Genomic DNA, 15,337 nt, shown 5'->3' with positions numbered 1-15,337 from the left:
TACTGTCGAGGACACAGTGGCCCAGCTTGGCGTACAGACTTTAGGTTTCATGATTTGATCTGGACTGGAATTTAGAGAAGAGCGTCTGAATTGTTTGTTGTGCATTGACTGGTTCTATTCCCTCATCAGGGCAGGTAGCTCCTGATGGTAGAACCTGGCATGGAAATGAGCTGATGCCACCCTTGCCTGCCTGTGCCCCCTTGCTGCCTCCTCCCTGCCTTCCGGCACATGCCAGCCCTGTGTCAGACCACCATAGTTTACTGACCATTTTCTCCAGATGGAGTGTCCCAATCCTTCCCAACTTGTAAAATTTTTCAAAGACCACCAGTTGGTTGTACTACATAGTAAGTACCTAGCACTTCAGGTATGTGGAATTCTGGGAGAAATGTGGACTACTCTGGAATCCGGCATCCCTGGGTTCCCATCCCAAGCCTATCATTTACCTGCTTCACTCACCTTCTCAGTGTCCATTTCATCTAAAACAGGAGTACTGGATAAGACAGGACACCTCAAATACTCAGCATGAGAAGCTCTTCATGTTACTGACCTTCCTTGCCCCCCCTCCCCTTTTCTTCTTTCCCTTTTTAAAGATGAACTCCCGGGGCGCCTGGGTGGCTCAGTCGGTTAAGCATCCGACTTCGGCTCAGGTCATGATCTCATGGTTTGTGGGTTCGAGCCCCGTGTCGGGCTCTGTGCTGACAGCTCAGAGCCTGGAGCCTGTTTCAGATTCTGTCTCTGCCTCTCCCTTACGCTCTCTCAAAAATAAATAAATGTAAAAAAAAAAAAAATTCAAAGATCAACTCCCTTTCCTCTTTCCAGAGACCAGAGGATTTAAGCATTTCATTTTCAAGTCGCCTGCCATCACCTATGTTAGTTATTAATATTTCTGAAAGACCAAACTTCTTTTAGACTCTCTGCAATTATATATACATGTCTGTGAATCTTTTTTAACCTCAAGTGTTAGAAAAGTGAAAGCTCCCATTGCTATCTGTGAATGAACAGATGGGGCAAATCTTGAATCTCATTAGAGCTTGCACTAACGTGTGCCAGGGTATCCCACTGACCCTTGTGAACATTTGAAATCACGGCGACAAAGAGAGAGACGGGTAAGGTAGGTTTTCTAGGTCCTTTGGCCAACCCTGGAAGAGCCACATGTTTCCAAATGTGCAAGGGGCTTACTCATTTTTCCAAAGTAATAAAGCAAATGTATGGAGTTAGCGGTGTTTTCCTCACGGTCTCACGGCCAGACTCACACCACCATGTTTACATTCAAGCGGGGAACAGACCACAGACCTGCTGAAATCCCCTCCACCCTGGCCTTGTCCTTCTCCTGCCGAACTCTGGATCCGGTCATGTTGGACTGGCTTCTTGTGGCTTTAGCAATTTCTGGTTTGAGACTTCTCACCTAATTGTAAAAACTCAGGCCTGAATGGAGTATCTAAGCCCTGTTCCTGCTGGGAGTCGCCATGCTGTTTTGCTTGCTAGCCAAAGGTAGTTAGTTTTGGTTTCCTCTATTTTCTTGATTTTTGATGATCCATTTTACAAGTTCCCTGTGGAAACAAGGACATGAAATGTTTGAGTCACCCTTCCATCTACGGAGAAGGACCCTACTAGGTGCTCAGTGAATGTATCTGTTGAGCTTTTAGTAAATGGGATGTCAGCGAGGGACGGATGCAAATTTCTAGTCTTTGCGGGCCAGGAAACTTCCTACCGTATTGTTACTTAGAAAGCCAGTGGTGCTTTTCTAATGTTTGTAAAAACTTATTTCAAGTATCTTAAAACTGTTGTCCTTCGTGGTTCTGTGGGTTGTCTGGCACCAGCTAGGTGGTTCTTACCTGGGTGCCTCATGCGGTGGCAGAAAGATGCCAGCTCGGGCTGGGATACGCAGCTGGCTCTACTCGCATCCTTCGGCTTGTGCTGGGGTGGCTGGAATAGCAGGAGGCCGGCAGGGGCAGTCTACCCATCATCTTAATGGGCCTGATTCTGCCACTGTCACTGCTCTCCCTCTGTCCCTGCTGCAGCAGCAGGTTCTTCCCAACATGCCTCTAGAACAGGGAGGGGTTCCCTTGTCCCGCATGGAGGGATTGATGCGGGATGGACAGAAACAAAGGTGCAGATGCCCCAGAGCCCGGGGTCCAGGGCAAAGGGTGTTTGTCCTTGTGCTTTGACTCCACGGACAACCGTCAGTCAGGCTCTGAACACAGCCAACTGATTGCTGTTTGGCACCCCTGGGTTCAACTAAGTCAAGCAGGATAACGTGTGTTATGGATCTCTAAGAGGGGAATGTAAATAGTAATCACTGAACGCATTTTAATAGCAACTCATTCCAGAATAGTGAACCACGTTCTAACAAATTCACCACTCACAGATGCTTATGGAGCATCTACTACGGGCCAGGCACTGTCCTAGATGCCCATGGAACAGCAGGCCGTCCCTGTACCTGGGAGCTCAGGAAGGGCATCTTCTGAGTAAAGTTCAAGACTGCTATGTTGGAATCCCGAGTTGGGTTTAGGACTAGGCTCAGTGGAATCAGATTCACGTAATACTTTAGGAAACAGCCCACGCTTCTGACGACCTGTTCTCCCGTCTTTGTTTCAAGCTCGCTCTTGTGTCCTCCCCTACTCCCAAATCTGGCAGTAGCAGACGTGGGAGTTGAGAACCTATGCTCTAATATCACCTAATCATCTAATTTTTTTAGGCCATTTATTTTTACTTAAATCTTTCATCACTCAATGCCCGTTTTCTCACCATTTAATTGGGATTGAGCAATAGTAAATTAAGTCCGTAGAGTGATTCAAAGCATGGAGTCTTAGTAGAAATCCAGAATGTGCATGCTAGCTTGAACTTTGGAACTCTTACATTGTTGAGACTTCCATAACCTATGTTTGGAATGCAGCACATAAATGTTCAGTCTGTCCACGGGTGCTTATTTAACACAACTGTGTCACGGCATGATTTTGGGCAAGATTTGTGGCAGAGACCCTGCCTTAATGCAAAGTAGAAAATGGACGAAAATTCCAGGTAAGGTAGGTTATTCCAGCCGTCTGGAAGCAAAACAGGTGAGTTTCCGCATCAGGGATTTATATAGATCTTGAACTCTATTGCCCTGTGTCTTCTTTCGAAAGACAGCTTTTTGGTCATCCTGAGGCTATGTTTATATGACTGTTTGTTGTGAACGCTCTTCCAAATGGAAAAAATGATCCAGAAAGGAAGTAAAGTTCTAGGCAGAGGAACTAACTGTGCTTCCTTCTACAGTCTCGAATACATAGTCTATGTAAAATTTGTCAGAGTAAATGACCCACTCTGCACGGCCCACGATCACATCAGGCTGCTGGCACTAGAGCTCAGGCAAAGCCTACCCTGTACACACCTGCCATCCAGGAGAGGTCCATTGTAATCCAGACCCACATGGAGGTTTTCCCCAGTCTGACGTCTTGGTTGCATCTGATCGGTGACGTTTTGTCTTCTCCACAGAATGTGAATGGCATAAAGTACCACGCTAAGAATGGTCACAGAACACAGATCCGCGTCCGCAAACCATTCAAATGTCGTTGTGGTAAGAGTTACAAGACAGCTCAGGGCCTGCGGCACCACACAATCAATTTCCACCCCCCGGTGTCGGCTGAGATTATCAGGAAGATGCAGCAATAACATGCTGGTCCCCAACTGTGCCAAGAAACCCTCACCAGCAGTTGCTGATTTTGAAAACAGCCACCTTTTTGCAGGGGAAGCATTCAGCAACCCTTTAAAGAATTAAATGCATGCTTTAAAACTTTTCTGTAATTTTGGAATGATGTATCTTTGTAGAGTTAATGATTTTGTACATTTGCACATGTCATCATCATACCCATTTTCATTACTTTGATATAAGGTGCTAAACAGAAAAAGCTCTAGGTTCTTCAGCACATTTCCCCCAAAAGAAAATAAGATTGAGGGCATGTTGCATATTATTAGGTTGTATTGCAGTGATATCAACTGGGGGGAGGAGGGGCTGGCACTGAGATTTTTTTTTCCCCCAAGATTGTAATGTGATTGAAGTTTTTCAACACATCAACTCACTATGTTCAAAACCAAAATAATACCTTCATCATCAAACTGGTTACCATGCCTTACATAATGGAGTTAGTATTTGTGAGTAGAAAGACTTTAGGTAATGGAAATATAAATAAGAATGTTTAACATAATATGCTAAAAGTATTTTCATATTTAAATAACATACGTAAAAGGTGTGCTTTCTGTGTTTTATATTATCTTGCAAATCCTTCTGCCCCTTAAAAAGCTGAAAATCTTGCCATCTGATTTACCAATCATTTGTGTTCTACATGGCATTTTTGTACAAAATAGTCTATTCAGTTCACTCAATTTCACACACATTCATGGAGTGCCTGCTGGGTGCAAGGGATTCAGTTTATGCCTGTTGATATTTGTGGACCAAGATACCAGTTTAGTGAAATACTTTTCCCTGAAATCTGTTAGAAAACACTTTGAAATACTTAAGTGCAAATTTTGTGTGTGTGAAATTTAGTTCTATCTTCATCTTTAGGTGAAGTTTTAAAGCACTTTGTAGTTCTCTATTGCCAACAGATTTAATGTTTTATGTGTTGCCAATTCTTGCAACCACTGCCCTAACCTATGGGTTGCAAATAAGAAAATTACAAGCACGTTTCAAAGAGGACATTTTTGTTAAGATCCCCCCCACGCCACCCCCCAACTGCCTCTTCTTCACGCTCATTGTGTTTTTAGACATTTTTTTTTAAGGCACTTTTCCCATCACGTTGTAGAGGTCTGTATTCCCATTGGCAACGTCTGTTTAGCTTTATAAAACATTTTGCCGAAACACGAAATTGAGCCTTATTGACAATTAAGTGCTTCTTGTGGCAGGTGGTCAGAGAGTGACTAATATGACCCATTAGAGTGACCTACGTCTGGACCATTCCTGAAGTTTTTCTCACCAACAATACCATCATGCCTTGAGTGTTCTTTTCTCCCAAGTGCTATTCCTTAAACATGCAAGAGTTTACCAACTGCCTCATTATGCAATAAAAATTGCTCTGAGATGGCTAACTGCCCACAAAACTGGTGAAAAGCAAACTCGAACTGCTTACAAAACAACTTTCCATGTTCCCATTTGATGAAAGTCTTACAGCTGGGAAGCAGGTGTCCCTCCTCAATTCTTCACGCAGTCTGAAAGGATGACTGGCCAGATGGGTAAGCTTCTATATTCTTCAGTTGTCGATCCCTCATAATGAGGGATTTTAAAGTATTTCTAAAGACACTGCCCTCGAAAAATTTCCTCAGATCTCTGAAGAGTGGTCTTGGTCCTGAATATACAGTGTTCTAGGTTGAAAAAGGGTGATCCAGACAATGAGAAGCAACTAGTTGGTGCATAAGAAGGCCCTGCTTGGATACTTCATATCTACCTATAATTGACCAAAATTTTTTTAGGCCAGCAGTCATTATTTAGCTTTGCTCCTTCTAGTGCAAGAAATGTAGGCTGGATCAGTAGTTCAACAGCTAAACAGTCATAAAATAGTCATTGTGCATGTTAAATTTCTTTCAACTATAAAACAAATTCAATTTCTATTTACTTATTCCTTGTGACAGTATTACTAAACAGGTAAGGATGGGAATATTTTGTTATACCGTGTATAGTGAATGTATCGTACTGTGTCTGTGAAACTGTGCTTTAAATTATATTTTCATATGTTTTGTTGGGGACAGAGCACATTAAGTTTGAAAGCAACAGAGGTTTGTTTTAGAACTGAAGGCAACTTAATCAAAATTGCTGTCAAGAAAAGCTGCTTATAAATGTAAATGAAATCATTTAAAATAAACTGCCTCTGACCCAAAACAAACAGGGCTCTGTATTTTCAGTAGTGTCCCTTACCACCCTAACACGGGGAGGATACTCGTAGGTTGGCTTGCTCTGCAGCGTGAGACTATCCCCACTGAATGTGTTTTATCCGCACGTCCCCCTCCCGGGAAGGTGAGCGGGGGGGGGGGGGGGGGTCCTCAGCTACTGCTGCCTTCTAGTCTGCCACAGCCCGTCTTGCCCTGCACTCACAATTCTTTTTCAAGGATTCCAACTTCGGCTTTCAGAAACCAATACAAGCAACACGATGTGAATGCAGTTCACACACAGCACACCGAAATGTCACCACGCGGATTGTAAGGTTAACATCCCAGCTACCTTGCTTAAGCTTAAATATTTTGATAACTACAAAAGAAGCAAAATCACAGTAAATTCTTACCATTCATATTTTAAGAGAAACACTGTTGGGAAACTTAACAGCCCAGACCAAAAAAAAAAAAAATGTTAATGATGTTTACACTTAATGAAAAGCTATCATAAATAAATTTGACAATGAAATTACACATCTCCAAAAATGTGTCCTCTTTAATGTTAATGAGAATACTACATAGAGACACAATGAACACATTGATTTGCATTTATACATCACATTTTCAATCACTTACTGAGAATCTTCTTTCAAAATTCTCCTCCATCAGGAAAATGTGGAAAAGTTACGGATACACTTCCTGTGATTTTATGCCACAACCACCACTGTTTAGTAGATCCTTTCTATGAAACAGTTGTTATGAAACAACTGCACTGGTGTATTTGTTCCATTTTCCCATTAGACAGAAATACAACTTCAAGATGGCTTAAAAATAATCACTCAAGTCATTCTAAAATGTTTTGGTCATAAAATTAGCAAAATATGCCTTCTATTCCTAAAGCAAACATTTCAAATATCAAAAAGTATTTGCTATACTGCAAGCATGTGAGCTGATTCTACATGCAGCTCCATTTTTAAAGGAAGTTAAAAAAAATCCTTTCATGGGTTAAATTATGGAAGTTTCTGTATTCAAATAATTATTTTGCCACACTTATAAATTATTTTTATTACATAATATTTAGTAGTCATGCTCAATCAACAAGGTCAACAGAAACTTGTAAATATTATGCTAAGTCACACACTCCACATATATATTCAGTGTGGTAACATTAAAACAATCCATTTCCTTTATTCATATAGTTCTGCAAACTGGGGAATAAATAAAGATACAAACACAGAAAAAGTTTTCTTAAGCTCTAAGATTAACAGGGGTTACAATGATATTTATTGATAAGCTGAAGATTGACCCTAGTAACACAAAACTCCAAAGCAGCGCTTGTTCAGAAAAGTGTGGTAGAAGGTACATGGAAGGGATACCTTGTGGTCTCCATAGTGGTCTATTGGAGGTGATTTTTTTAAATTGTTAAACTATATTGCTAACTCATAATAAAAAGTAACTAGTCAAAATTTAAAACATTCTGATCAAAATGGGTCTGCACGTGCCTTTCAAAGCCCTGCTGGTCATAGTCAGGAGGGAACTGCTCGCTGCACATTGGGCACACCTTCCAGTGACTTTCAACATGTTCTTCAAATTTGCTCTGATCATAGTTGGGAGGGAACATTAATTCACAGAGGGGACACTTCTTGTGAACATCAAAGCTTGAAGAAACAGAAAAATGAAAGAATTACTATTTCCAAAAAGTAAAATTTCTAAACAGCAATAATCTTCAGGATAGATGTTATATTTATCTACGGAAGCCGATATTTCACACTAAACTTACCTTGAAAGTCTTCACTTACTCCAGAAACCTCTGCTTCTAAACGCTTGCTATTGACAATTATGTAAACCACTGTTAAAGCCTCTCGATGGAGTTTTACAATTAGACTGACAAAAACTTTTCCATTAAAAGCCCCAAAATGCAATCACATTATGTAAAATGAAGCTTAGTGACAAGAATTCAATTTTTAACAGAAAATGCCTTTTGTAAAACTATAAAGATTCACAGAACTTATAATGTGCCTACAGTATTCATTCAGTTTGACCACTACGAGTATTCATGAGCACTGCTTCTTAAAGGATTGCATGCATCCGAATCACCAGGAAGGCATGTTAAAACACATACTCCTGGGACCCACACCAAGAGTTTTGGGTTAAGAAGGTCCAGGTACAGCCCCGATCATATACATTTCTAACAAGTTTCTAGGGACCATACTTTGAGAACCACTCATCTACATAATCCAAGCTCTACACAAGGAAAAGAAAAATTACCTGGAATCAAAGCAGAAGCCTGTTCCATGCCCACGTAAATGCTCACTTGGAGGATCGGGAGCAGTGGGCACATGTTCATCCTCCTAGGCAAAACATAATTTTGCAATTTTTGAGAAGAGAGAAACTGAATGTTCTTTAATTCAAGCACAGTACAAAGGAACTAAGATTATACTTTTTAAAATTTTACTTCCGTTACCAATTAGTTTTCACATAAAGGTTTAAAAGTCAATTTTAAAAGCATTCACCATGGGGCGCCTGGGTAGCTCAGTCGGTTAAGCATCCAACTTCAGCTTAGGTCGTGATCTCACAAACTTAGGTCATGATCTCACAGTTTGTGGGTTCGAGCCCTGCGTCGGGCTCTGTGCTGACAGCTTGGAGCCCGTTCAGATTCTGTGTCTCTCTCTCTCTCTGCCCCTCGCCCGTGCCCGCCCCCCCCCCCAAAATAAACATTAAAAGCATTCAGTATGGACTAAGTCTTCTTGAAATAGAAGCAGTATTTTCTGGAAGAATGTACCACACCTGTATATAAAGTACGGATCCATAAACTTGTTTAAACCTATTACGTGTAGGTAATCTTTTGACTTTTTATTGTTCCATACACTAGACTAGATCACCACTTTCATAAAAATTTTAAGATTGCATTGTTTCCTATTATTCAATGAATTTGTAACCTACATCCCATCACATGATACACAGAAATTATCAAGGAAAACTAGTAAAATACGACTTTGCGTGTGTATGTTCTTGGGGACATACACACAGGCAAATCAAACTGGAAAACTATGATAAAGCAAAGAATGTACCAAACTACAGGCCTCATAACTCTGTTGTGAAAGAAGGAAATTCAGTATTAAGTGTCTGACAGATTGCCAAGGAAAATTGCTAAAAACCTATAAATCTGAGTTTGAATCAAAGCAAATGCTGGCTTGGATTTCCATGCCCACATCCCTGTGGTCACTTTTTAGAGATCTGTATGAGCTACATCAACAGCCAAATATAGACTCACGTCACATCAAAAGCCAACCACATCGCCATGAAGTGCCCATGTGCTTTCTTCCTCTGAGCAGCTGTTGACTGCTCTCATGTCATGAACAATACATAAACAGGTATACCAGGCACTGATGAAAGTCCTTATATTGCTGGGTAGTTATGCTTGTTCCAGAGTCACTACAAATGGGCTAAGCAATCAAGTCTGTCATGGGAAAAGGTACCAACAAAGTGTATAGTGTGAAATTCTAAGTAAACAAAAGACAAACTGAGTTCTTTTATCAGAAGTGGGAGGTAGGAGAGGTTACTTGGCTATCACTCTGATTATTGCTTCCTAAACAGTCCAAGAAAGGGTAAGGGAGATCTTTTTTTTTTTTTTTCATATTCGTCACATGAGAAAATATTTTTGTTTACATATGATTCCCTGTTAAATACTACACTATGTACATATTTTTTCAGTGTGGTAACATTAAGATAATCCCTGTTTCCTTTATTCATAAAGTTTTCAAACTAGGAAATAGATACCAACACAGAAAAACAAGTTTTAATCTTCAGTAAGATTAAAAGAGGTTACATTTACTGATAAGCTGAAGATCGACCTTGACCCAAACTCAAAGTAGCTCTTGGTCAGAAAAGTGTAGTAGAGGGTGCATGGAAGTGATACTCTGTGGTCTCCATAGTGGCCTATTTGAGGTGATTTTTTCTTTAACTGCTAAACTGTATTACTAACTCACAATAAAAAGGAGTCAAAATTTAAAACATTCTGATCATAATGAGTCTGCACATGCTTTTCAATCCCCTGGTGATCACAGTGAAGAGGAAACTGCTCACTGCACAAAAACAAAATAGATATAACCTAATGAGGGACTGAGAAATTGGGGAATATACTTCAAGAATATTAAGTCTTCAAGTAACTAAAATCTAGACAGCTTTTAAATCTGTAGGTACAGTAAAATGATACAGTAGTTGAATCTGCTAACCCTAGTATTTAGGACAATAAATTTTAATTCTGTGCCACATTAGCTGCCAGATTTAGGGCTTCCAGCAGCAATATTTGAACAATGAATCTGCTTAAAGAAGTACATATAAAATGATAATGAACACAATTTTCCCAATTATCTTGGAAAAAAGCATAAAACCTCATATTTTCAAATACTATCTAAGAAAATAATGGAAAAGAAAAAAGGAAAGGTCTTGAAGCTCCACTATCAAAATTCTTGATGACAGATACTTATAATAAAACTCAACTTTCTAAGGATCAAAAATATAATGGAACCAAAAATCTCATAACCTTTTTTCCCTGTTTTGGAATAACTTAGAGCCTATACCAATTTACTGCTCCCATGAACCAGCTAACAACAGAGTCTGTTGCTCAAGTGCTAGACTTAGACCGACCTAATCTGACACGTTAAACATCAGGTAGAAGGGTGCGAAGCAACGCATACTTTTTCTTACCTTTATACTTTCTAAAGCCGTATGTAATTTGGCAATGATAACCCTATTATTCTGTATCTTCTAACCACCTATTACCTAATAAAAGGGGAAAGGGATTCAAGAGTAGAATTCTAGATGTTATAATGAGACATAAGAGCTCATGAACTAAGAAAAATCACCTACTCAGTAATTCAAAACCAGAAAATAGGTTAAGTTCTCTGAGTAGCCAATTCATACCAAGTCTTATGATCCTGACATGGAAAATGACATTTTCACTCACAAATGCATTTATTCTATTTTACTCATCAAGCCTGGTTAATTAGTTTCCAAAACCATACTAGATTAAATATAACAAATTAGTTTGGGAAGTAAGGCTATTCAGGCAGGCCCACTGTCAACAACAAAAAAATGGCTACCAGTAAAAAGAAAAGCAGACAACTCAAAACATCCAATAATATTTCAGTAGTGGATCACACAGCTTTAGTAACAGAACATGAAAACACTGTTTAATGTTGATGTTTCAATTAATAAACTTGAATCGTCAAGGTTAGATTAGGTATTCTTTAGGAAGGCAGAGAATCACGTATTTGAGAAAGATTCCTTCCCCAAGCTGCTAAAATAATCAACAGTTTAGTACTGAAAATTGTCAATGCAAAAACAATTTGTGAATAGGCATTAAAATACCAGCACCTAGTCTGTTAGCTAAACTGCCAAAATAATCTCGTAAGCAAATTTTATTGGGAATACCAAACTGAGAGAGATTTATGAAAAACTGCAAATAATTAAAAACATTTTTCACAGCATTTTAATCTCCAGAAACATCTAAACCACTTTACATTGTTCACCTGCCTTTAGACTCACCATGACAATACTATTTCTGTAACAAAACAAAGTAAACAAGCTACAGTAAACTGAAGCTCCATATGAAACTCAAAATCTTCTCATGAGATTCCCAACTCAAAATCTAGCCTATAAAAAAATTCTTAGTGGGGACACCTGGGTAGCTCAGTTGGCTAAGCATGCAACTCTTGATTTCAGCTCAGGTCATGATCTCACAATTATGAGATCGAGCCCCATGCCAGGCTCTGCAGAGCAAGGAGTCTGCTTGGGATTCTCTCTCTGCCCCTTCCCCATGCTCTCTCTCAAAATAAACATACATTAAAAACAACAATAAATAATAAAAAAAAATTCTTGGGGCACCTAGCTGGCTCGATTGGCATACAATTCTTGATTGTGGGGTCGTGAGTTCGAGCCCCGTGTTGGATGTACAGATTACTAAAACATAAAAAGTAACTCAAAACATAGAATAAAATAAAAACAGTATAATTCTTTGTTTTCTTATTAAAGTACATAACCAGCTTGAATATCTGAAATAGTATTAAGAGGGGTTAATCTCTTGGACAATAAAAGAGGACAATCATAATAAAATAAGATTAATCATACTAAATTCAATATGCAATCATACTAAATTCAAAATTCAAATGCAAAATGATTACAAAAGTAAAATTACCCTTTGATACAGCAATTCCATTTCTGGGTATACATGTACAAGAACTGGAAGAAGGAACTCAGATTTGTACACCTACGGTCATGGCAACATTATTTACATTAGCCAAAAAGTGACAACAACCCAAATGTCTTATCAATGGATAAATGGATAAACAAAATGGAGTATTATTTAGCCTCAAAAAGGAAATTCTGACACATCACAAAATGGATACATCTTGAAGATATTATGCTAAGTGAAAAAGCCAGTAATAAACCAAATTCTACATGATTCTACTTATATGAGGGATCAATAGTCAAATTCATAGAGACAACAATCCAACGAGAAGACATAAAAATGCGCCCAATATAGGAGCACCCAAATACATAAAACTGTTCATAACAAACATAAAGGAACTAACTAATCAGTAATGGAATAATAGAAGACCTTAACACCTCGCTTACCTCAATGGACAGATTATCCAAACAGAAAATTAACAGTGGCTTTGAATGCCACACTGGACCAGATAGATTTAACATATATAAACATAAATATTTAAATATTCAGAACATTCCATCCTGAAACAGCAGAACATACATTCTTTTCAAGTGCACACGGAATATTCTCCAGAGCAGACCACATATTAGGCCACAAAACATTGGTCTCAACAAATTAAAAAAGAACGAAATCACACCAGGCATCCTTTCTGACTACAATACACAAGAAAAGATCAGGAAAGAGAATACATAGAGGTTAAATAACCTGCTCCTAACAATGAAGGGGGCCAACCAAGAAATGAAAGAAGAAGTTAAAAATTCCATGGGAACAAATGAAAATGACCACAGAGCAGTCCAAAATCTTTGGGATGCAGCAAAAGTGGTCCTAACAAGGAAGTTTATAATGGGTCTGCCTCAAGAAGCAAGAAAAATCTCAACCTAACCTTACACCTAAATAAGCTAGAAAAACAAAAACCCGAAACCAGCAGAAGGAAGAAAATAATAAAGATTAGAGAGAAATAAATGATACAGAAACAAACAAACAAAAAAAAAAAAACGGAACAGATCAATGAAACCAGGAGCTGGTTCTCAAAAGAACATAAAATAGGGGCGCCTGGGTGGCTCAGTCGGTTGAGCGTCCGACTTTGGCTCAGGTCATGATCTCACAGCTCATGAGTTCGAGCCCTGTGCTGACAGCTCAGAGCCTGGAGCCTGCTTCTGCTTCTGTGTTTCCCTCTCTCTCTGCCCCTAACCCACTCACACTCTGTCTCTGTCTCAAAAATAAATAAAAACATTAAAAAAAAATTTTTAAAAACCACAAAATTGATAAACCTCTAGCCAGACTCAAAAAAAAAAAAAAAAAAAACCTCAAAATCACAAATGAAAGAGGAGAAACAACCAGTGTCACAGAAATACAAGCAATTCTAAGAGAATATTATGAAAAACTCCATGCCAACAAATTGGACAACCTAGAAGAAAGGGATAAATTCCTAGAAACACATAACCTACCCAAACTAAAATGAGAAAAAATAGAAACTTTGAACAGACTGATAACCAGCTATAAAACTAAACCGGTAATCAAAACTACCAATAGGGGTGCCGGGGTGGCTCAGTCGGTTAAGCGTCCAACTTCGGCTCAGGTCATGGTCTCACGGTTTGGGAGTTCAAGCCCTGCATTGGGCTTTGTGCTGACTGACAGCTCAGAGCCTGGATCCTGCTTTGGATTCTATGTCTCCCTCTCTCTCTCTCTCTGCCCCCCACTGCTTATGTTTTGTTGCTCTCTCTCTACAAAAATAAACAAACATAAAAAAATTTCTAGTAGACTTAAAAAAACATTCTCTCTCCCTTTGCCTCTCTCCCCTGCTCGCACTCTAAAAAAAAAAAAACAAAACAAAACAAAACAAAAAAACTAAAAGGCAACCTACTGAGAAATTTGCAAATGACATGTCTGAGAGAAGGGTAGTATCCAAAATATATAAAGAGCTGATACAACCCAAAAAAACAAATAATCCAAGTAAAAAACAAGCAGAAGAGGGGCACCTGGGTGGCTCAGTTGGCTGGGCATCTGACTTTGGCTTGGGTCATGATCTCCCAGTTTGTGAATTCGGGCCCTATGTCAGGCTCTGTGCTGACAGCTCGGAACCTGGAGCCTGCTTCCGATTCTATGTCTCCATCTCTCTCTGCCGTCCCCTGCTCGTGCCCTGCCTCTGACTCTCTCTCTCCCAACACGGACAAACATTTCTCCAAAGAACACATTCAGGTGGCCAACAGACACATGAAAAGATGCTCAGCATCACTCATCATCAGGGAAATGCAAATCAGAAACATAATTAGCTATCACTTCCACACCTGTCAGAATGGCTAAAATCAAAAACACAAGAAACAACTAGTGTTGGTGAGGATGTGGAGAAAAAGGAATCCTCATGCACTGTTGGTAGGCATACAAATTGATGCAGCTAACTGTGGAAAACAATATGGGGGTTGCTCAAAAAATTAAAAATAGAAACACCCTATGATCCAGTAATCACACATTAGGTATTTACCCAAAAAAGACAAATACCAACCCAGAACTCAAATGCACCATGACAGACAGGAAAGAGGCCCTGATTCTTTCAAAATGTAGTTTTAATAATTTCAGTCACAGACCCTTGTTGAGAATCACTCATCAGGAAAAAAATGTTCACCAACAAAATTGTCTTCAGTTCAAGGATTCACAGTGAAGGAATCTTATGAAAAGCTGCAAGCAAACCACACATCAATAGAATGTGTGGGCTTTAGTCTTTCAGAGGGAAGGAAAAGGAATAAAGGCAGTCCAAGGAGTTTAGTGAACAAAGGCATGAAAACAACTGAAAAGTAGGATGTGTGTTAAAGGAAGAAAATGTATTCCTGTCTTGAATGATGGGCTTAGGATGTTGAGACCAATGCAACTCAAACTCTACTGAGCATATGATCATGAAAGGATTTTTGTTAAATCCAGTCTGAGTCTCACTAGGTACAGAGTGAAGCTGGAGATTCTGCATCTCTACCAAACTCCCAGGAGATATCAATACTATTGGTCCACATACTGTACTTCTTAGTAGCAAGGGCTTACATGGTTCCTCTATTGCTAAGGCACCACATCAAATTCACAGAGTACTGTGGGAGATTTTTAATTTTCTAAGTTAATTGTCAGATACTACATGAACAACTAGTTCAAGATAGCCCACAATTTCAACATTAGATAGTGCTACATTCCTTTCAGTGATACCTTATCTTTGAGAAGAAGGTGGGTTTTTGGTAGTTGATGAAACAAAGCATGTGCTTTGTGAAAATCAATGTGAATGAG

At 39.3% G+C, this 15,337-nt stretch overlaps 2 protein-coding genes across 8 annotated transcripts in view; one reads left to right on the top strand and one right to left on the bottom strand.

The window, feature by feature from the left end:
* Positions 1–3,783, top strand: part of JAZF1 (JAZF zinc finger 1) — a 340,087-nt gene extending 336,304 nt beyond the window's left edge. For all 7 annotated transcript variants that reach the window (XM_042968799.1, XM_042968820.1, XM_042968835.1 and 4 more), the window contains one exon: positions 3,475–3,783. In XM_042968799.1, coding sequence (XP_042824733.1) covers positions 3,475–3,651 — 177 coding nt within the window. In that variant the 3' untranslated portion in view covers positions 3,652–3,783. The remainder of the gene's footprint in view (positions 1–3,474) is intronic.
* A 2,587-nt stretch (positions 3,784–6,370) lies between these two features.
* TAX1BP1 (Tax1 binding protein 1) overlaps positions 6,371–15,337 on the bottom strand; it is an 89,342-nt gene continuing 80,375 nt past the window's right edge. Inside the window, exons 17-18 of the mRNA XM_042968844.1 lie at positions 8,110–8,192; positions 6,371–7,499 (exon numbers count right to left, since the gene is read on the bottom strand). Of these exons, the coding sequence (XP_042824778.1) occupies positions 7,298–7,499; positions 8,110–8,192 (285 nt within the window). The 3' untranslated portion in view covers positions 6,371–7,297. The remainder of the gene's footprint in view (positions 7,500–8,109; positions 8,193–15,337) is intronic.

Source organism: Panthera tigris, chromosome A2, assembly GCF_018350195.1.
Source record: "Panthera tigris isolate Pti1 chromosome A2, P.tigris_Pti1_mat1.1, whole genome shotgun sequence".
In the NCBI taxonomy this organism is placed as follows: Eukaryota; Metazoa; Chordata; class Mammalia; order Carnivora; family Felidae; genus Panthera; species Panthera tigris.
This window is presented reverse-complemented; position numbering and strand designations above follow the sequence as displayed.